The 23,679-nt window shown below is 42.2% G+C and overlaps 1 protein-coding gene across 1 annotated transcript in view; it reads left to right on the top strand.

The window, feature by feature from the left end:
• TACR1 (tachykinin receptor 1) overlaps positions 1 to 23,679 on the top strand; it is a 138,370-nt gene that overhangs the window by 50,949 nt on the left and 63,742 nt on the right. The window contains exon 2 of the mRNA XM_025994453.2: positions 20,544 to 20,738. Coding sequence (XP_025850238.1) covers positions 20,544 to 20,738 — 195 coding nt within the window. The remainder of the gene's footprint in view (positions 1 to 20,543; positions 20,739 to 23,679) is intronic.

The following is a 23,679-nucleotide window of genomic DNA, read 5'->3' as shown; positions in this document are numbered from 1 at the left end:
ACATTTCTCCCTTGTTCTTTCTGACCTCCTTGGTCCTCCAGACTATGTGTGATGGGAATAAGTTGATATTTACTGAGGCTTATATGAGACATTGAATCCAAGCCTCTACCTCCATGCCTGGGTGTGGTTAAGCCATCCCAAACACAGCTCTGTCTCCTGAGCTATTCTCTAAGGTATTCAGAGTCCACACAGTTACCTATCACCTCCACCCGGCATCAAGACTTTGAGCTTCCTGCTCTCAGATAAAGTCATTGGTATTGTAAAACACCTCTAATAAGAGGGATTTGGAGAGGCAAGTTCTGTTTAATGTAACAAGGAAAAGTTATCATTTAAAGCTCTGTTTTCTGAGGAGGATGGATCCCATTCTGAGTTAGCTTTATTCTGTGAATTTCCAAGTTGGGGGAGCTGGGTAGCTTCCATATTCTAAAAGGATAATGACTTGAGATTTCTGGGGCAATCCAAGAGGAGATGAAAGAGGAAGAGATGTCCAGTAAGATGGTGTGAGTTACCCAGGGTCCCTCCTATGATCTCTAAATCCCCAGTTCTTACTAGACCCATCAATCAGTTAAGAAAGAATTTTGCATACAGGTGATTGAGGAGAAAAAAAAGAGATAATCTATGCATTTAAGAACTAGTCAGCACTGGAACAATGAGAAGAGAGACCTTGAGAATCTCCGCATATCATGGGTAGGGCTGGGATTATAACTGAGAGTTTGATCCAGACTCATCTGGACCACTAAAGGGCAGAGCAGTCTTCTCTAGTGACACCTGCATCCTCTGAATTTGGCCTTCTTGCCAAGGCCACAAAGCAAGTGTAATTTACATGCAACCTGGCCTTGTCCTCAAGGAGTTTACAGTCTTGTTGCGCAGATAAGACGTAAAGCTATTGGATAACTGGCTTTAGGGCTGCATTTTACTTTTGGTAAAAAATGACACAGGTGATTAGAGAAAGGCCCTTGGGAAGGGTCCTCAAGGGTCACCCCGAGTTACCTCTTACAAGGGAGATGCAGGATTGGTTTGACAGAATATGGGAACAGCCTCTCCAAGAGCTTGCCATCAGAACCTCCTCCAAGAGACCAGCCAGGAAGTAACCAGCAGACAAAAGCCGCTCTGGCCTCTGCTCATGGAAAGCACGGGCCTCACAGAATCTGCCTGTAAACCTCACAAGCAAGTCTTGCTTCCTTTTGCCTTATGATGACTTTAGAAAATCATTTTTCTGGATGAACATTTACCTGCCTCTGCTCTTTCTCCAAAACAAAACAAAAACACACAATAGCAAAGCACAACAGAAGCCTTTTGTGCTACCTCTTGCACCCCACTGTCATTACATTTGCCCTTGGCCTTTCTGAGTCCCCTTGAGTAGGAGGAAGGCAGGCACTGACCACCCAGCCAGCCCCTGCTCCTGATAAACAGATGCGTATGCACAATACTGAGGGAAGTGGGCTACTTTAGAAATTCAAAGTTGTAACCTCCGAGGCTAATGGGTGAAATTCCACTGTGGCCTGAAAGGTAGAGATAATCTTACAGAATCCAGAAAATGACTGCTCCATATCACAGGACTTCAATTTTTGTTTGTTCTTGATGCAAATCCAGTTGTTAATGGGGAGAGAACACCAATAATTCAGAAATCTATTCTCATTCTCATTCCTTTTATTTTTTAAAAAATATTTTATTTATTTATTCATGAGAGACACAGAGAGAGAGAGAGAGGCAGAGACACAGGCAGAGGGAGAAGCAGGCTCCATGCAGGGAGCCCAAGGTGGGACTCAATCCCAGGTCTCCAGGATCACAACCTGTACTGAAGGCGGCGCTAAACCACTGAGCCACCCAGGCTGCCCTTCTCATTCCTTTTAAATCAACGAAACAAACAAATAAGCTACATTTTCATTCTCATTTGTTTGGGGGGCATTAACCAGGGCTGTTGTGTTACCTAATGTCCGAAAGTTTTTACCTCTTAGCCTCACTGTTTTCCCCTTCTGAATGAGATGTTAGTATCTTGGCTGTGTCTCAAATAAACTTACAATTCAGGTTCTTATTTTTCCCCCAGTGGAGCCTCTCAAATCCCTTATCTTCAGCTCAACAGGAAGGAGATTACTTTGTTACCAGAATATTGAACACTGATGATTTACTTGTTTATATACAGGAGGAAGAAAGCTCTGGAATATTTGGTTTCATGTACAATAGCTCCGGATTCTTGATTCTCGGGGGAAGGTGGAGGGGGAAGAGGACCCAGTGTGGCTGAAGTGCATTGGAAGATGGTGCTTTACACAAATTCCCCAAGAAGGGAGGAAAGGACCTAAGCCCTCAGGTCAGACAGAGGTAACCAGGACCCTGTAGCTACACCTTCATGGCTACAGCAAGCAGGGAGGCCCAAAGCACAAATTCTCCTTCGCTTCTCTCATTCTAACTGAAAAGGTACAGATGCCGGAGGGCAAAAGCACAAATTCTCCTTCGCTTCTCTCATTCTAACTGAAAAGGTACAGATGCCGGAGTCAGGCAGCCAGGCTCAAATCCCCACCAGATCCCTGCCTCCAGCCTAACAGACCTGTTGGAGACACCCCCTTTGCCCCAATCCCTCACTAGCAATGTGACCTTGGGTAAATAATTTAATAGCTTAGTACCTTAGTTTCCTAACTGGTAAAATAGGAACAATAACACCTAGGTGACAAAGCCGTTTATAGGACATAAAAGCCATGAAGTGTGTACATGATGCCCAAGCAGCCCATTTCTTAGACATCCCGTACTGAATGTTTCAACAAATGCTCATTTCATTTCCCTTTCCTTTAGGGGGCTGAATTAACACGTTCACTCTTTAGTGCAGGGGTGGACAAACGAGGGCTGATGGGCTGAGTCCATCCAAAGCCGTCTGCTTTTATATATGAAGTGTCACTGGGACACAGCCCCGCACATGCCTTGACATGTTGCCTGTGGCTGCTGTCACTGCATGACAGCAGGTCAGTGGAAGGAGACTGACTTTTAGATAAACAGTGGCTCCAGTGTCTATCAAGTGTGAGACATTGACTGGGAAGTAAATGTCCTGAACCAGCCTCCTCATCCGTCCAGTGAGGATGGTATTCCCAGCCTCAGAGGCCTGGGGTGAGTGAGCCATCAGCAATAGAAAATATATAGTCTCCTAGCACTGTGGCTCATTCTTCCTATTCCTCTTTTGTTTAATAAATATAGGGAAAGACCAAAATCATCATGATGGAGCAAGAAGACTCTTTAGAAGTGGTCTACTTCAGCCTGGGAGCTCTTCAAAATACCAATTTCTGGGCCTCCTCCCAGAAATTCTGATTTGGTAGATCTAAAGTGGATGATGGCATCTAGCTTTTGTTTACAGTTCCTCAGCTAACTAATGAGAAGTCCAGTGCGGGAGGCGTGGTCTAGTCCATCCTGACACTCTGCAGGTGGGAAGGCCAGTCCACAAGAACAGAGCCATTGCAGCCTCCAAGGCCCCTGGTCCCGGGTGCGAGGCTGTCACCGTGGCTTGAAGAGAAGGGACAGCCTGCCTTCTGCTCATTCCTCCCACTAGAGCAAGGAAGCATGGCAGATGGACTTCTTAGCGCCTGCAGAGGCCTCATTCAGCCTTTTAGCAACCTGTTTTTTCTGCATTTCCTGAGGCCTGAACAATAGAGCCCTGAGGACAAAGGATGCAGGAGATTGTGGCATTATCACTGAGCATCATTCTTCCACCGATCACTACTGAGTACATGTCCGAGAGGTGGTGAAGACTGGAGGCAAGAGATCTAAGATGACCCCAAAGCGGTCATGCACCAGAAGTGAACTCTTCTAGGTGCAAACCTGGCCACCTTACCTCTCACCTTAAGAACAAACAGGGCTTCCTGTTCCCATCTGGGTAATGGCACCTCCTCACTCTGCTCACTGCTCTGGAACTAGGCTACCTGGAAATTCAAAATGCTTAGTAGCAATATGACACTGGGTGCATCACTAAATCTCTCTGTGACTCAGTTTCCTCATATGTGAAGTATAGGTCGTAATAGCTTCTACCTCTTTGGGTTGTTATGAAGATTAATGAGTTCTTATATGTAAAGCCCTTAAAAATAGCACCTGGTACAAAGTAAGCCCCCAGTGGTACTAGCTATTGCCATATCTCACACCATTCTCCCTTTCCCCCCGTGTGCTCCAGTATCTGAAACATATCAGTCTCTCTCCTACCACAGAGCCTTTAAACATGCTATTCCCCCAACCCTCTCTGGAATGACTCCACTCCCATATCACTCTTCACCTACCAGATCCAACTCACCTAGTAGGTCTCATCTCAAATGTCACTTCCTCAGAGAATTTTTCCTGACCCCCAAAGCTGTTCAGGTCCCCCTTATTACATAATCTTATGACCCTTCTTACGACAGCTGTCATTGAACACTTATTTGTAGGTTTAGTTGATTTGTAGGTTTGTAGGTTTAGTTGATTATCTTTCACCCTCATAAGACTAGAGCTCCCGGGACACCTGGGTGGTCAGTGGTTGAGCATCTGCTCTTGGCTCAGGACGTGATCCCAGGGTCCTGGGATCAAGTCCTGCATCAGGCTCCCTGCAGGGAGCCTGCTTCTCCCTCTGCTTATGTCTCTACCTCTCTCTCTCTGTGTCTCTCATGCATAAATAAATAAAATCTTTTTAAAAAAGACTAGAGCTCCCTAAGATCAGGGGTGGCATTTATGATCCCTACCTTTGCATCCCCAGCCCTTGCCGTATTGCCTGGTTTATTCTAGTTTCTGTTACTTACAAGTGCTAAATTCTGGTATCAGTTCGAATTCACATCAGCTAAGAGTGACTTAAGTCTGATTACTATTTTTAAACACACAAAGGCTTATTCTATTACATAAAATAATCCCTGAGGGAGACAGGTTGACATTGTAAGGATGCCAGAGGTATGCAAATGCTAGACTTACCTGAAAGGCAGTGGCCAGAGAAGGACCGGTATGACGGCTCTTTGAGACCATCAGACACCTGGACTCCCTCTCTTTTTGCTCTCCCAAGTGTGGCTTCCATTCTCAGGTCACCTCATGGTCCAAAGTGACCGCTGAGATTCCAATCATTGCACCCATGTTTTAGGCAGCAAAAAAAGCTGAAAGGAGAAGGAGAGAAAGGTACTTTGTCCTAGAACTCTTACACAACCTTCCATTTACATCTGCTTGGCCAGAACTTGTGTGATCCAAATTAAGGTTTTGCTACTGAGGAAGAGGGAGAGAACAAAAGTTTGTGTGGATGCAAAGGCTGGCTCTGCTCTAGACAGTGATTAGGTATCATATCCCATAGGATAATGAACTGGATATCTGATATAAAAGGCACTGTGTTCAGAGACTCTGAAGGGGGCACTACTTTCCCAGAGGAGGAGTGAATGGTCTCTGCCTCACTGGATAGGATACCCAGAAGTAAACAGCTGTAAATGGATGAGACTTGACAGCCGAGACAAGTTGGTACTAGTAGAAATCAAACTATTATTATCTCAGGTGGTTTAATGGACTCCACCATCCCCTTCCTGGACTTTACCACATCTCTCATCCTCACATCATTACCAACCCTCCCTTAAAAATGGAGCCCGAGATCCCTGCTCAGTGGAGAGTCTGCTTCTCCCTCTCCCTCTGTGTGTGTGAGCTCTCTCTCTCTCTCTCTCTCTGATAAGTAAATAAATAAATCCTAAAAAAAAAAAAAAAAAAAAAAAAAGATGGAGCCCAAGAAAGATAGGCAAGAGTGGGGAGAAGGTTTGGGGATGGAGAAGTAATTTTCTGCACATTACTTGATATCAGAACAACATTTCTACATGCTGACCCTACCATATCTAAAAACATAAACATATCTAATCTGTTGAAGCAAAGTGTCCCATTTCATTTCAGGTGGGGAACCAGGCTTGGTGACAGGGCTGCAGTGAGATTCCAGGAGCCGCTTGGAATATAAACCATCCAGCTCCTTTTAAGACAATGGCTCCTGAGGTGGCTCATGGCCATCTTTGTCAGTTAGCCAGTCACCCAGGGGACTGCAACCACTCAGAGTAAATAGTCAAAAAAGAGGAAGAAGAAAGAAAGAAGAAGAAGAAGAAGAAGAAGAAGAAGAAGAAGAAGAAGAAGAAGGAGGAGGAGGAGGAGGAGGAGGAGGAGGAGGAGGAGGAGGAAAGGAGGAGGAGGAGGGGGAGGAAGAGGAAGAAAACAAGCAAATGTTGGGAAGGGAGACCTCAAAGCTTGTTGGGTAGTCATGAAACAAACAAAGTCATTGGAGCTATTCAAACAAATGTCTTTAATCTGTTTGTGACACCTGTCGCCTAGGCACAGAAAAGATCGCAGAAGGTCAGAGCCCTTCAGGTTTCAGTGGGAGAGAAAGAATCCTTTCACACACACTCTCTCCCAGGGCATTGCAAAGCTGCTCATAAATCATTGTCGTTTCTGTTTGCAGTTACTATATCAGGAAAATCCTGTTTTAATGAATTTCTTCAGCTCTCCAAATTGTGTTTTGGTAATAGAGGTTGGTACTAATGAATTTGTTGCCAGGAATCACTTTCCTGATCTAAATCTGGGCATGAAATGGAAGCTCAGGTATCTCTCTACAGTGAACACCCATTGCCAAGGCTGGACCCTACTCTACTCCTCACAAGTGCTTCCCCGTGACTCTGGCAGAGGCAAGGGCAGGGATGCCTAGTACAGAGGATGAGCTTATTGCTGTGGACACAGGAGGACCTGTCCTCTTCCCTTTCACCTAAAAATGCTCATTTGGCCACATTTAGTGGAGAAGAGCAGGAAAGCAGAGTTCTTGGGCATAAAGCCATGTTGGCACCCAAGAGTGGTTTTAGTTCTCTCCCAGCTGCACTAGCTCTTCCCTCCTATTTGCTGATCTAAACAGGTAATGCTTTTTCAATTATATCTAAAGTCCTCCTGCCTTCCCTCAACCCAATTTCTTCCCCTAGCCCTCCCAATATAGAAATTCTGGAGCCATCATTGGCTTTAAGCACAACTTGACCTTAAACTTGACCTTGATTTTTCATGCCACCTCCCTGGGCCTTGGTGTATTCCTGTGTCTAGTGAAGACTGGATTAAATAACCTCTAATGCTCCTCCTCACCTTAACAGCCTGCATAGTCATTGAGGTCCCGTGTGCCATCAGTGTGCAAGCAACATAGACTCCCGATCAATGGCCCAAGCTGCTTCTAGTTGTGAGTTATGGTTGACCTATCAATTTCTCCTAAGGAACCATATAAACTGGCAGTTAGGACATCCTTATCTATTGAGGTCCCTGCCCGAGCCAGGGTGGGCACCACAGGTTCCCTAGACAGTTAGCCAGGCATTCTGCTCTGCTCTCATCCACCCCCAGTTGTCCATGATCTCTCTAAAGCTCTGACGGTGGCATAGCACACGTGGATGAGTTGCCTTTTTGCTTGTCTTTCCAGGGCCAGTCTGGGGAGTCTGCCTAACAATGCCTCTATAATGATCGCAAACCCTTATTTTATTTTTTTATTTGATCCTCACAGTAAGCACATGAGATGGAAAGCTCAAGCCCCTGTTATGAATTTGGCCCTTTCTGATAGCAGTGAGGGGACTTTGAGGGCCGCTGGCTGAGAGGTCCTGTGAGGCAAGACAGGGGTGGAGGGATAGCCTTCAGGACCTAGGAGCAGCAGCCCTGCAGCACCTCTGGGCCAAGACTCCCAGCCAAACCTGCACTTGGAACTCATAGGAATTCTCTTAGAAATAATGACACTAAGTCTCAGAGAGATGATTTGCCAGGAGCTCACACTAGTCAGTGCAGAAAAACTAAAAAACTAGAACCCAGTTCTCTCTGACTCCTAATCCAAAGGGATTTGGGTTTTGTTACCTCACAGCACCAGTAAGTACAAATGCCCAGGCCTCTGCCATGGGCTGTATGGGAAGGAGGGAGGGTCAAGCCCTTTAGAGCTCAAACCCACACATCCCAAGGGAACAGCCACTCCTCAAAAGGCCAGAGAGGAGGGCTGGACAGAGGATTCTGGAAATGTGAGGCTGTGGACTGGGCCCTGTCCAATGATGTGCCTGGGCCCCTCTCCACAAGCCCCTGTCCTGGCAACCCCTGCCCTCTCCATGTTCCTCCTTCTTGCTGGAAAAGGAGCTTCCTCCTATGCAGTCCCCACATTCACAGCCTGTGTGCTCTGTCCTCTGACAACACCCTGCTAGTTCCTGGTATCATAATAGCTCTCCAGTGGGCCTCTAACAAGGATTCTCAGAAATGATATTTGCAAAAAAGGCAGTGAAACATGGTGCTGCGTGGAGGGGGGAAGCTTGGGGAACAGGGAGAGGGTGAATCAGTCTCTTCCCCAGAGAAGCTGGGTCTGGGGATTTGCTGCAGGGAAACAGTTCCTTCCAGCAAACCCTAATGCATAGTTGGCCAAAGTTTAGTGCCCCTTCACCACTCTGTGGCCCCCATTTCAGTAATTGCCAGGCTTAAAGGCCTCCGTGGAACTCACACATGGGAACTATGGGGCATGAATAATACTGCTCCCATTTATATTTTTCTCATGAAATACTATTTAAGTTGCAAATTGAGCTCTTCCATACTAAGCTGACGCCACAGCCTCTTCAACCTTTTGCTGTTTGAGTACCTCTGGGCACCTGACGGTGGTGGCTCCAGGCAGTCATGGTGACAGTTATGCAGTTTGTGTGTCGAGCTGGGTAAGAGGGCTTAACCTTGGCCCTGAGCCTCTGAGAAGATACTGTGTTGCTCTGGGCCATGTGCATTACAAAAATGTCCTTACTTCACTAAGAGAAAACTGACACTCTTTAGAAATCACTTTGAGAGAGATAAAGAGCTGAAAAAGCAGTCAGGGCAAGGGGGAGAGGGAAAGAGGTATGTTCTGTGAGGGGAAGTCCTTAGGAAGAGGAAAGTCATAATTTAGGCAGCAGGGTCTCCAGCGCCTGGCAGTGCAGACTAAGGAAGCCCAACATCACCAGCAGGACAGGCCACCGGGAGGTCTGTAAACACAGGCCTGAGGAATGTTTACTTCCTGGAAAGCATATTTGTCTCTCTTGAGCTCTTGCTCTTTTTGGCAGCCCTGGTCCCGTCATCCTCCATATGTTGCCTTGGAGGCTAGCCTCCTCTCTGGGCACTGTCATCAACAAAGACCACAGGACCATGCCCTTCCTCACTCAGTCCGCTATTCTTGTTTTCCTACCAACACCTGGAAGGAGCAAACTCAGAGGCCAGCATCTGCTTGCTTAATAGAGGGGGCTACTAAGTCAGTTACTGGGTGGTCACTATAGGGCTATGCTGTGCCTGATCAGGGATTTGGAAGAATAGAAGATGCATTAGTTGCTCCTTCCTGAGAAGCGTATGATAAAATGTTAAAAGTGATTATAAACAAGGCGTTTCTTTTCAGGTCACCAGATCTTTGTATATGCTGTTGACTCCTCCTAGAAAGTATGATGTATACAGCTTTCTATAGATGTACACACCAACTCATCCTTCAGGGTCAAATTTTTTTTAATATTTTATTTATTTATTCATGAGACACACAGAGAGAGGCAGAGACATAGGCAGAGGGAGAAGCAGGCTCCCTCCAGGGAGCCTGATACGGGACTCAATCCCAGGACCCTGGGATCACGACCTGAGCCAAAGGCAGATGCTCAACCACTGAGCCACCCAGGTGCCTCTCTTTCTTCTGAAGCGATTTCTCCTGCCTTCAAAAACACTGCTTAGTCAGTGATAGACAATCCTTTTGCATAATTTTTTTTAATTTATTTTTTAAAATTCAACCAGCCAACATATAATACATGATTAGGTTCAAGTAGAGTTCCATAATTCATCAGTTGGGTATAACATCCAGTGCTCATCACATCATGTGCACATAGATGTTAGTAATAAAACATAACAGAGCTTCACCTACTAGTGGATATTATCCTTTCTTAGGCTCTATAAAGCACTGAGCCCCCAAGGCGCTCCCTTCAGGGTCAAATTTAAATCCCACTTCCACTGAAGAAGTTCCCTGGCCTCTGTACCCAGGCCAATATGGCCTCCTGTCCAGTCCATCCTTCCTACACATTTTAACTTTCCCACAGCACACAGCACATTGCATCTTCACTACAATATAAGTATATGCCTCTCCCACTAGACAGACTTCTTCACAACAGGAATATACTGAGCTCTTACCTGACACATAGAAGGGGATCACATATGTTTGTTGGATGAACAAAAAAGCAATCAAAAAAAGTTATGAATATATAGGTTTATATGTGTAGAGAAAAGAAGACTGTACTCATTGTTGGCAGTAGGTCTGAGAGTCCTAGAAGGTGCCATGATAGAAAAGCAAACCAAAGGGGGGGGGGGGGGGGTTGGGCAGGAACAAAGCAATGCAGAGGCTCTGAAGCCAGACTGCGAAGTTCAAACCCAGGCCCACCATTGATGGATGAGTTACCTGACCTCTCTCTATCTGTTTCCTCATTTGGAAATGAGGGTCCTAACAGTAGCCTGCCTCAAAAAGTTGATAAAGGATAAAATGAGTTAATACACAGAAAGCACAAAGAATGGAGCCTGGCACTTCTCAAGTGCTCAGTATGTTAGCTAGGTGTTTCTCTTAGGAAACAGAGGTGGGAGAGAGGCTTTCTCTTTATCTCCTCCTGTATTTTTTGAGTTTTTACATTAATTAATTCAACAATAAAACACAAAAGCACACACACAAATAAGATCAGAACTTTTGTTTTCAGCTAAATGGCAGACTAGGTATGCTGATTGATGATATTGAAATTAAGTAAGAATTTCTGGATATGATACCACACATGTGCACACATGCACATAAACACACACACACGTTTCTTAAATGCATTAATTTTCTTGCAAGAAAGTCAGGAATACTGAGGTCAAAATTTAAGTGAGGGCAGGAATTCTAATTATTGGACAGAGTAGTGAAGCTAGCTTTTGTCTTGAGGGTATTTGTTCTGAACTTTGACTTACAAGGTAAGTTACAGAGACAAGACCCAAAGCCTAAGACCTGTCCATTTTGAGTTGTCTAACAGGGTCTTTTCTTAAAGTTTAGAAACAAAGGGTTACACTTTCAGTATAAAAAGGCCTGTAAATAAACACCTACCCTTCCAGAGACCACAAGAAAAATTGTTCATCTCTTACCTTGGTGCAGAGTAAACAGAAAAAAAAAAATTCTGAAAGTTTGCATCAGAAAAGGAGTCCACACATGGGTATGCAAGCCAAATTCCTATCAGTCAATTGATCTAAAAAAAACCTCACCAGAAATCTAGTTCACAATGGTCCAAGCCTGGAAGTGTTCCCAGGTTCTTGGCAGAAACTACTGCAAATCCCTGAAGGAACCTACCTTCCGCCCAGGCATCAATGAATTCTCACAGATAAAGTTCCAAGGAAAATAAGCAGGATGCAGACAAAATGAAACAGATCAATGTGAGCGAGAACCTACAGAAGCAGACCCACAAAGACTTCAATTATTGGAGTTAATAGAGACAGAATATAAACTATGTGTATTATGTATAAAGAAATAGAAAGGAGCAAACTATAAAAAAGCAGCTTGAAAATATGAGGACCTAGTGAAAAATATAAAGAATGACCAAGCATGTTGGAAAATAAGCAAATCAAAATTATAAAAATGAAGAATAGTAAGAATTGAAACGTAAATTAGTAGTCAAGTCCAACAGTAGATTAGATAGGCTGAAGAAATCACGTGAACTAGAAGATTGATCCAAAATAAGAATCCAGAATGTAGCACGAAGACACAAAAATAGATATAAGAGAAAAAAAACTAAGTCATCTAAGTTAGTAAATAAGTGATCTCGGTTTCTTTTTAATGTTTTACTAAATTTAGATGCTGCAAAATTGTAGTCCATTCCAATTTCATACTAGTCCATGCTGAGTACAAATTATTTACTAAAAAAAATGGAGATCCATCAAAAGATTTTTCCCAGAAGTCAAAATATTCCTAAGAGCAATTCAAGAGGGCAGCCCAGGTAGCTCAGCGGTTTAGTGCTGCCTTCAGCCCAGGGCTTGATCCTGGAGACAGGAGATTGAGTCCCACATCAGGCTCCCTGCATGGAGCCTGCTTCTCCCTCTGCCTGTGTCTCTGCCTCTCTCTCTCTCTCTCTGTCTCTCATGAATAAATAAATAAAATCTTAAAAAAAGAAAAAAAAAGAAGGAAAGAAGAAAGAAAGAAAGAAAGAAAGAAAGAAAGAAAGAAAGAAAGAAAGAAAGAAAGAAAGAAAGAAAAAGAGCAATTCAAGAATTCCAAAATTAATAGTGAACACTTTAGAGCTTTCATTGTTTACTTTATGCAGTTCCTCTCCTGCCTCTATAGGGATAAATTTCAAAGTCTTTTTGTTTACCAGATTTGTATTCAAAAACAATAATTTTCTAAAAGTTTCAGAAGCTCATATTTTGGGATACTCCACTAAAAATATTTGTATTAAAGGGGCGCCGGGGTGGCTCAGTCAGTTAAGCTTCTGACTTTGACTCAAGGTCATGATCTCAGGATCCCGGGATCCAGGCCCTGAGCCCTGGCACAGGGCTCTGCATTCAGCAGGGAGTCTGCTTGTCCTGCTGCCTCTCCCCTGCTCATGGTCACCAGCATGGGCGCGTTTTCTCTCTCTCTCTCTCTCTCTCTCTCTGTCTCTCTCTCTCTGTCACAAATAAATAAATAAAACCTTTAAAAAATATATTTGCATTAAGGATATTCAACTAATTTTAAACAAAATGCAACCAAGACTTAGAGGACTTAGGTGCAAAAAGTTTAGTACTATTATGTAGGTTGATTCACAAAACAGTTTGTCAAAGGCTTAAACACTTTCAAAATCCTACTGAGATCTGCTTTTGTATTCATCATCAGCTTACCACCAAAAAAGAAAATTACTCAATTACTCAATTACTCTGCACATACAAAAATTTTTAAATTTCAACAACTTTAGTTTCTATTTCAATTGGTAAAATATCAGAGCTTATTTGGCAAGCTATATATCTCACAACCTATCCAAGTACATTTCTGTTTTGTAGGTTTCTTAATTTAGTAAGGACATTATTTTTACCACATTGTATTCATATTAGTATCAAAACAAAACCATTTATCTTCACTGTTGAAACTTGAAATGAATTTATGATACTATTCACAATGTCAGTTGTTCCTACTTCCAAAAACTTTGATACCGTGAATTAGATTACAAAAGAATTGAACCATTATTGAAATTACATGATTTCCTATTTGAAAAATCTGATGACAATGATACAAGATTAGAATCATTAGCTATTTGCCAAGTTCCTTTGCTAACTGAGCCAAGTTACTAATAGCTATCACTTGAACTTTTGTACATACACTAGAAAAATTAGAACTGAAAACAAATGAAATTAATTAGAAAGTCATTTAATCTAAATGAAAAGTCATGCCTCACAGAATAATGGGCAAACACACCATTTTCACTGCATGTGTTAAATCAACATCTTTGGACACATTTGGCTTAAAATAACTACTAATTTTGGGAGGTAGATGCTGCTGCTTCTCCAATTCGTATCCTCTGGTTTTCACATGCTCAGTGGTAACACTTAAGCTCCAAAGAAGGTAAAAATGTGTACAATCCCTTTGTGCAAGATTCCACATTCATCATTAATTTTAATGAAAAGCAGAAATCAAGCCTGCTAGCTCTTCATGAAACATACATTTTTGTTTATTATTGCTGTCAAAAAATCTTTTAACTAAGAAAGCACTGTTAGCCAATCAGTCAATAAAATAAATAGTTGTGGATTTGAATGTATTATAAAAGGCAAAATCACTGTAGCAAGTGTGCCCAAATTACTCTATACAGTAGAATTGCTCAGCCTCCATTCTGCTCATGCTAGTGATAATTTCCCAGGCTTCACATCAATCCTGCCACCCCCATAGTTTGGTGACCTGGGCATTACAAGGCTACAGGCAGAGGACAGAGCATAACTGTCAGGTGGTGGACAGGACCAGCAGCATTGAACAATAGCCTCACCACTAGCTAAGTCCAAGGACACTTAATTTCATCAGTGATTGTCCTACCTGATGTACTTGAGTGGGCAATATTATCAGGGCTGGGATTAGGGTGGGGCAAGTGAGGCGCTCACCTTGGATGCAAAATTTAAGGTGGCACACACAAATATTTCAGCAATAAAGATTAAAAATATTTTAATGGATATTTTAAAATATAAAAAATTAACAAAAAAAATCTATGCTGAGCAAAATACCAAAATTTTCAATGAAGACAGGATCTAACTCTGCACTTGTACAACCCTGACAGTGAGTGCCTCACTCACAGGATCCTTCCTTTATCTGGTGAATAAAGGGGGTTTGTGGGAGAAGAGAGACTGGAGGAGGAGAAGGTAGGAACATGCCATTCTCTGAATCCCCCCTCACCCCACCCTTCTGTCCCATCTGCCCCTGTTTTAAGTTTTCATGCAAATCTAGCCCACTTCTACAGGTAGAAGCCTTTAGGATAATGTATTTGGTTTAGATTTTTACTGCTTTCCCCCCCATAGTTAATTTCAGGCCTTAGTCATGTGTACTTTTATGGTAGCCCTGGCCGGTATCTAAATTACCTTTGAAGGATCCATGTGGATCCTTTGATCATATATGAGGCAGGATGGCTAAGCCATCAGTTAGCTACATTCTTTCCTTCAGTTAACTCTAAATTGTCCCATGCTCTCCATTCCATCTGTCTTTGCATCTATTTCTTATGGTTTTATTGACTACCATTGCTGTCAGCTTTTTAAAATGAGTCCACTGACAATGCTGTGAATCCATGTTGGGCTCAGAGGCCAAAAACTCATGCATTTTAGAATTGTGCATAACATATGAGGACTCAAGGGTCTTTGCTGTTAACAAAAATGTTTTGGTAGTATGTGAACTTCAGGTCACCTCTGTTGTCTGCTCAAAGGCCTCTTTGGTTATAGTTACATGACTCTTGAGCTTAGTTGAATGGACAAGGTTATTGGTCAAGTGATCTGGCTAAATGAGGATTTTGATGATTCTCTAGAAGAGAACCTCACTTGATGCCCCCAACAGGTACTGTCTGAGATGGAATGGGGTGTGGAGTAGGAGAAGAAAGGATGGAACAATCTTGTTCAGAGGAAGAGCTGGAGGGCAATATCATGTAGCAAGATTGACTTCTCTACATAGTGGTCAATGTGGAAGTTAGTCAATAAATACTTACTGAGAATTTACATAAAGGTTTAATGTCAAGAGATAGGAAATTCTGAAGACCCAGGTCCAGTGAAGTCCTTCCTGCAGGATGATCCTGGTTATCTGTATGACAGAAAACACTGGGCAATAATTATTCCCACATAATAGTCCTACATATGTTCAGACTGGGAAGAATGAAGGGTATAGTAAGTACTTAGTTCTCCTACTGCATTTATTTTTATTCAACAACCATTTATGGAGCTCCTGCTATGTACTGAGACACTTGCATATTCATTTATTCAATTAAGCCTTCATTGAGTATTTACTATGTCCTGGGCACTGAGGGAAACCAGCTTGAGTAAGTCACAGCAACTGCCATCTGCAAAGAATTTGTCAAGGGTGAATTAAGACAAGGTAGATTGGCAAGTAAACTGAAATGTGATCCACACAGGGTTAGATAACTTCACAATAGGAAAGGCAGGGCATCTAAGCCCAGTCACAGAACATGATAAATGGGCCAAGCCATGCAAATAGTAGGAGCAAGCCAGAAGGAGATTTAGCAGTAAAAACATCATGGGTTAGTGACCACTGTACTCAGACAAGGGGCTAGATTCTGGGGTCATGAATGGCACCTGAACACTTTATTAACTCCTTGTGGGCTACAAGATCTTTCCACCCAATGCGCTTTCATCTTAGAGTCCTTAGTCTGCCAAAGGTAAAGAGTGTTTCTGAAGAGTACACCATGTTCTCCAATGGTTCTAATTCCTCCTACTCTTCATTTCCTATCAAATAGACCAAGGATCAACAAACTATGGCCCCGGGCCAAGACCAGCCCCCACCAGTTTGGTAAATTGTCTTATTGGCACACAGTCACACTGTAGTTGCCTTGTCTGCAGTTCCATACTACCAAGGCAAGAGTTGAATAGTTATGGCAGAAACTGTGTGGGACGCAAAACTTAGAATATTTACCATCCGGCCCTTTACAGAAAAAGTTCACCAACCTTTGAACTGGACTAGAGCAGCCATGCTCTCAGCTGCCACTATTCCTAATCATTTGAACCCAACAAGATGTAGTCCCTTGACAGAAACCATCCTGGGAGGAAGTGAGTAGGGATAAGGGAGGGTGGGGACTGGAACCAGAGGCAGGGCCTCGGAAGTCAGATCTCTTGGTAGAAGAAACACATCCTCTCTTCCGGGTGATTTCAGGCTGGTAGGAGGACATTCTGAGGACACCGGGGCTTGTCAGAAGGTTGGAATTCTTTTTCACAATACTATTGCTTCACTCTGTCTTTAAAAAAAATGTGCATTTTTATATTTTGCCAGATTTCAGAGGCTTTATGGAGGGTTCTTTTTATAAAGCATGATCATGCAAAAGGAAGATAGCACCTCAGGTGTTTCAGCTGGGAGGCCACATACAATTCAAATCAGAGTTGCCTGCCCTCTATGGGACTGGGGCAACCTGAAGTGGAGAACATAATCCACATCCCACACAGATCCCTGTCTCTGGCAGCCTGATGATTAATGCGTAAACCAAAAAGATATTTCATTGACTGCCTTCTGGTCTCTTGAGCACAGTGTAGTCAATAAATATTTATTGAATGCACTTTCCTAAGGCTTGCAGCATTTGCTCAATGATAAGTCATAACTGAATAAGCAAGAATTATTCAGAGTGTTACAAATAAATATATAAATGTATGTTAATGGAATCCAAGCTATGAATGGTCAGCAGAACAGGAAATATGCATCCATCCATGGACAAGTGGACAAGCTATCCAAGACTTGGGGTACATAAGAAAGAAGCATATCTTATAAGCTCTAGAAGTGAGGATTGTCAAAGAAAGAAGGAAAGTTAAAAAAAATAGAGATTTATAAATGGCTCTATTTTGAACAAATGAAAATACATACATTTTTAGGGCCAATATTTTGTATTCTCTATGGCTTTATGTTGGTAATACTTTCTTTTGTCACTGAAATGCTCCTATACTCAAAAAACAGCAGAGTAAACTGAAATGGGCTCTCAAATTGTAATTTTTTGCAATAAAGATAAAATATGACTTTCTGCAAACCATTTGGAACTATAGCACCGATATCCTGATGCAGTTTCCCTTAAGCCTCAGTCACATTAGATTCTGAATGATTGCATTACCAATTTGAGCATGGGTGTGGGTGTTCAGTTACGTTTATTTAAGATTGAATGCTTATTCTGAGTTAAAAGCAAATTAAAATCTTGCATTTGAGATAATATTAAAAGGGGACAATGTAATTAGCATATTCTCCTCTGTGCAGTCTCCTCACATTCCTGTGAAGCTTGAGAATGCACAGCTACAGTGAGAGCAGAAGCCTGGATGGTGCTGGAAATGAAAGGCATGGCTAGGAAAGATTTCACCTCTGGGAAATGATACGATAAGCCATCCTACAATCCTACAATCAATGCAAGCACTCAAAGACATTGTGGCCGTGACCATCCAGGTCTAGGCCTTCATCAAATAGGAAAGGACAATAGTGTTTATACAGTTCACCTCTGTTGGCTCTGATTCTGCATTCCATGACTACAGAGGAAACCAGTGCTTCACTGGCATCAGGCCGCATGAAAGAGGCAGATCCAGGAGGGAAATCAAGACTTCTCAGGGTTCCTTTCAGGAGACCACGCCAAGGATAGAAGGTCATCAGGTCTATGGTTCAGTGGACCTCCCTTGGAATAACCTAAAGAAGACAGATGGTGCTTGATTCATAGCATCTCGAGGGTTGTCTTTGTCTTTTTGGTGCTCTAAGACAACAGCTGGATGATAGGCTTTATAGCCACCAACCAACTCAACTGAGGAAACTTGCCCAAAGATGTATAGCTTATTGCTCACCTCTACTAAAATATCTGCTCCAAGTCTCTTCCTAATTCACTCTCTCCTGACTTCTACACCACCTGCCCACTATCCAAAAGAGGCAGAAGAAAGAGATTCTGGGGGTGTTTCTTTCTGAAGTTTATCGCTTCTGTTCATATATGTAGTAATTGACCTGAGGTACCCTAATATCCAACCTCCAGATACTGAACTCCTTGAGTGGCATCTCCAGAAGAAACTACTAGAAAGCCTAGGTTCCTAGCAAGACAATGTGGAGAAAGGTATTTTAAAGTTTACGATTATGGGGATCCCTGGTTGGCTCAGTGGCTTAGTGCCTGCCTTCAGCCCAGGGCGTGATCCTGGGTCCTGGGATCGAGTCCCACATCAGGCTCCCTGCATGGAGCCTGCTTCTCCCTCTGCCTATGTCTCTGCCTCTCTCTCTCTCTCTCTCTCTCTCTCTCTGTCTCTCATGAATAAATAAATAAAATCTTTAAATAAAATAAAATAAAGTTTACGATTATAAAAGGACACTCAAAGAAGCCTTCATGAAAACTGAGCCATCAAGCTTCCCAGATGGAGTCAGATCTAATCATGACATGAGGAAGGGAGGAAAGCTCTGAACGCTTCCTACCTTTCAAGATGGATGCCCAGCAGACTTGTCCCAAATCCAGCTAAGCACACCTCTTGTGGTGCCTCCATAAGTCCCCCTGCCATACCAAGACTTCATTATCTCTGCCGCCTCCGTACAGCTCTAAGGTATTTATTGGATTACCACTTGAGGTCACATATCCTACTGTTGTGTTTTGTAGTTGCTTATTTATGTGCCTACTCTCCCCAGAGAAATTAGGAGCTTGGAGCTGAGAAGGAAAAGCTGCGTTCTGCATGTAGCAGGTGCCCAGTGTGAATTTGTAGAGCACATACTGAATGAAATTGCTTTACTTGTAACTGTGGCCCCAGTTGTGGCCTACAGATCCTAGGAGTCCAAAGTGTGTAGAAAAAGAACTATGTGGAATTATGTGCAGCCAGCTGACAGCTGGGCTGTTATTTGTCTGCTCATTTCTGAAGTCTCCATTGGCCATTCTGTCCTCTAGAAGCCAGAAATACCTGCCTATCAGAGAATCAAACGTGAGGTTTTGTCCAATAATATTTAAACCCTAAAGGAAGCACTAGACATATTTTCTACTATGACAAAGAATGCATATTTTAAGGGACAGACCTGTGAACTTTGCAAGAAAAATACACAAAGCAAAAGGTCTTTTAAAATGGAGGATGCAGAATTGATGTGATTATAACTGATATGAAATGCTGATTGGAATGTTTATTATCCCTAAGGTCTCTGCTACATTTCAGAGGCAGCACAAATTCAAATGTGTGGACACACTTATGCAGTGCCCCAACCCAGATGAGAGGACATGGAGGAGTGGCTCCAAGTCCTGAGTCATCATTCACTTTACTTACCTCTTCTGCAAATGAGGTTTCATCCACCCTGGGACTTTAATATACCCAAGTGTATCTGTCTCAAAAAGTGGAAACTGTCTTTCTCCTCATGAGACATGCATTATTAGCCACACACTGACTTCTAGATGTTCAAAGAACTGATGAAGATTTTGCCAGGAGCTGACAATTTGCTGTTAGACTAACTCCTTTCTCTAGCACACATTCATATCCCCTCACATTGTAGAGACGATATACAATTCCCAGCCTTTTAAATTGCCACATAAGGACTTTAAAAATCACCACTTCTATCAATATTATTCCTTAATCCAAAAAAGGATAAAGATAGTCTTTACATTGAATAAATTTACAACATTGTTCTTGCCCTTCCAGTTCTCCTGTATGCCACTGATCTATACTTGGCTATCGTGTCCCCAGCATGAGCATTCTATTGATGAAAACTTCACTCCTAGCATGTTGTTAGATGGGTTCTAAAATATTTAAAAACCTGGTTGTCTTTTCTTATGGATCTTAGGGTTTTATGTCATAAGAGTCATCAAATTTGAGGATAAGGTATGCAAAAAGGATCAGAACATAGTTGTATATGGATAAAGAAGATGTGCAACAACATGGATAGAATGGAGGCTTTTATGCTAAGTGAAATAAATCAATCAGAGAAAGAATTATCATATGATTTCACACATTCAAAAAGTGTAGGAAGGCAAGGCCAGGACAATGAGACTTTATGAATTACAAGTTTCCCTACCAAGCAGGATCATAGTGGAAGGGAGGGAAAAATAAAATAAGATGAAATTGGAGAGGAAGAGAAACCATAAGAGACTCTTAATTATAGGAGGCAGAGGGTGGCCGGAGGGGAAGTGGTTGTGGGGGGATAGGGTAACTGGGTGATGGGCATTAAGAAGGGCAGTTGATATGATGAGCACTGGGTATTATATGCAACTGATGAATAACTGAACTCCACATCTGAAACTAATGATACACTATATGTTAATTAATTGAATTTTAATAAGATTTTCAATAAAAGAAACAATCATTAGAAGTCAAAGATTTCCCTGGAATTCTTCATTTGTAGGAACAATGCTAATTGCCAATACAAATTTTGGTGACCAAATCAGAAATTTGTCCTTTCTTCTCTGTTCCAGGTACATGGCCATCATCCACCCCCTCCAGCCCCGGCTGTCGGCCACGGCCACCAAGGTGGTCATCTGTGTCATCTGGGTCCTGGCTCTTCTACTGGCCTTCCCCCAGGGCTACTACTCAACCACAGAGACCATGCCCAACAGAGTGGTGTGCATGATTGAATGGCCAGAGCATCCCAACAAGATTTATGAGAAAGTGTGAGTAGGGATGACTCCCTGATGCCTCCTTTGTCTTTTCTTGTTTCCTCTTTCTTTCCATGTTCTTCTGTTGCCTAGGATTCAGTGTCTATACATAAGCATTTCTCATAACCACTCTGATGTCATGTTGATGTGTTCATAATTATCAAGGGACTATTATGTCTCAAATACCACTCTGGACTTCAAATGAAAATTAGAAAAATGTAAGACCTTGATCCTATGGTAGCTTACCATTCCAATGTTCTTCATTATCCTCCTGCCAGTTACTAGTGACTCTGCCCTGCCACTGTCTGCATTGCTTTTCCTGGGAGCTTGATCCTCACCAATAGAATGCTGCTCTGCCCTTGTGTTCAGTGTACCAGAAGGTGGGGAAGTTATCCTCTGCTCCCTGCAGCTCTCAACAACTGATAGGAGTCGCTGTATGAACACCCAGCTCCCATACCCCCAGGTGGGGTGTCTCTGAGGTGTGTAACTTACACTGTGTCCAAGGTTTTGTCTTGGGGTGAAGCTCCAGTCACCCCAGTGGCAGTTGGCTCAATGACACACCCCTCCCTGTACTGCTGCCCTCCTCCCTACCTGTGTTTCTTTCTCCTTCTAAGTCACTTGTACTTGAATCTTTATCTCAGGATGTGCGTCTGGGGAAAACCAAGCCACAGCACCTATCTTCTAGGGTTTTCTAGGTGGAGAAACAAGATACACATTCAAAAAGTGTAGGAAGACAAGGCCAGGACAATGAGACTTTATGAATTACAAGTTTCCCTACCAAGCAGGCCTGCTTATCTTTGGGGGCTTGATTGATCACATTTAAGGTTTTTCAAAGAAATCCTGACAATTTTCTCCAGGACTTCTCCTAGAGGTAACACTGAAAGAGCTCATTCTTTGTTCTGTTCCGCTCAGGTAAGTGGCAATGTGACATTTATATTACCATTAGTTTTCTAGATTCAGAGCACATTGATGATGTGGGTCCTTTTGAAAGTTCTCTATTAAATCTCAAATCTTGGGTTTATTTTGTGAATCATAAAAGAACACTGGTATGTCAATAATCAGATGACCTATGTTTTAATAACAAGATTGCCATTACTAGTTACGTGACTCTGGGCAAGGATCACAGTACCCCCTCATTGTTAAAATTTGAAGGCGATAAAGCACTGCTTCCCATAAACAACTGCTGTGATGTGCAAACGAGATCATGTAGTCTCACCTTGTAAGCTATTAAATGCCATACTAAAGTTAAGATATTGTTATCAAACCACATCCATCGATAGAAGTAGAATCCTCACAGGCCTTTAAACTCATTAGATGGTAACACGAGACACTACCTCTTGGACCCCAAGATCTGAGGGTCCAAAAGCCTGCTGCAGAGAGTTATACTGCTGCACCTGTTCCGTGGAGCATGGAAATGTGGCTTGCCAGAAAGCAATACATAAAGCCCAGACTTTGCCTTCCAGACACAGGCAGTGGTATTTAATCGATCAAGCAGTGGGGGGATTAATGCTCAGGCTAGAAGAAGGCATTGAAAATTATATTTCCAAATAAAAGTACAAGCCTGAGCGGGGTCTCAGCGGGAGAAAGAACATAGTTTTGCAAGCTGTACGGGGCCTGTGAACATGTTTGAGCCAGAAAGTTCCCTCAAAAGGGAAAAATGAAAGCCCTCTGAACTAAAACCCATTATATAAACTGCTTAGAAACTGTCTTCGACTGTAGCTCAGCTCTTGATTTTCATAATCTTTTCCAAGTTTGAAAAGTTTTATTTCAAAATAAAGTTCGTTTATCTTCCAACAAATTTAAAGTTTAACATGGAAAAAAAAGGGTTTATTTTTCCACAGACCTCTGTAGTCTTGCTCAAGAAATAGTAGTTTTTAAAGTTTTACTCTTGAACATTTTGCTGTCTTACGCTTGTTAATGACTGCAAAGCCCTTTGAGACTCAATACGGTGTGCCAGATTGTCTTATTTCCTTGCTATGAGGATTTAAGGTAGCTGTACTGGATGCATGGTTATATTTGCCATCATTATTCATTTCATCATTTTTTTCACTCCCTCTCTTTCTTTCTTTTTATGTTTATTTTTAAAATTTTTTTAATTTTTATTGTTTTTAACTTTAATTCCAGTATAGTTAACATACAGTCTTATATTAGTTTCAGGTATACAATATAGTGACTCAACAATTCTGTTCATTACTCAGTGCTCACTATGCTAAGTGTTCATCTATTTCACCCACCCTCCCACTCCTTCTCCTCTGGTGGCCATCAGTTTGTTTGCTATAGTTAAGAGTCTGTTCCTTGGTTTGTCTCTCTCTTTTTTCTCTTTGTTCATTTGTTTCGTTTCTTAAATTCCACATGAGTGAAGATGAATGGTAAAGAAGATGTGAAATATACACACACACACAGGGATATTATTTGCCCATAAAAAAAGAAGGAAATCTTGCCATTTGCACAACATGGATGGAGCTAAAGAGTATAATACTAAGCGAAATAAGTCAATCAGAGAAAGACAATGCCATGTGTTTATTTCATGATTTTAACCTTAAAAAAATGATTCTGGAGAAGAGCATATGATTTAGCTACTTAAGATGTGTGAAATGTTTAGAGATGCAGTAGTAAGCTGAAAGAATCCATATTTGCCATCCACGTACAGGCTGTGAAGCAAACATAAGTGCAAAGTAAGCTTTATGTAAGCCTATTTTCTTATTGTCAATATCCTTCATAATGCATTATGGTATATTTTAGGGAATTTAAGTTTTACATTAAGTACTTCATTATATTCTCTTCTGCTAGAACTGATTGCCATTTCTACAGCACACAATAATCCCAAATCTGAAACCAGAAGGAAACTTTGTTTAAGGCAGTATGATAATTAGGATAAGAACACAGCCTCTGGAGTTAAATGAGGGACAACTCCCAGCCACATCACTCTTTAGTTAAGTCATCATGGTCAAGTTAT

Source organism: Vulpes vulpes, chromosome 8, assembly GCF_048418805.1.
Source record: "Vulpes vulpes isolate BD-2025 chromosome 8, VulVul3, whole genome shotgun sequence".
Lineage (NCBI taxonomy): Eukaryota > Metazoa > Chordata > Mammalia > Carnivora > Canidae > Vulpes > Vulpes vulpes.
Note: the sequence above shows the minus strand (reverse complement) of the source record. Positions and strands in the feature narration are given on the sequence as shown.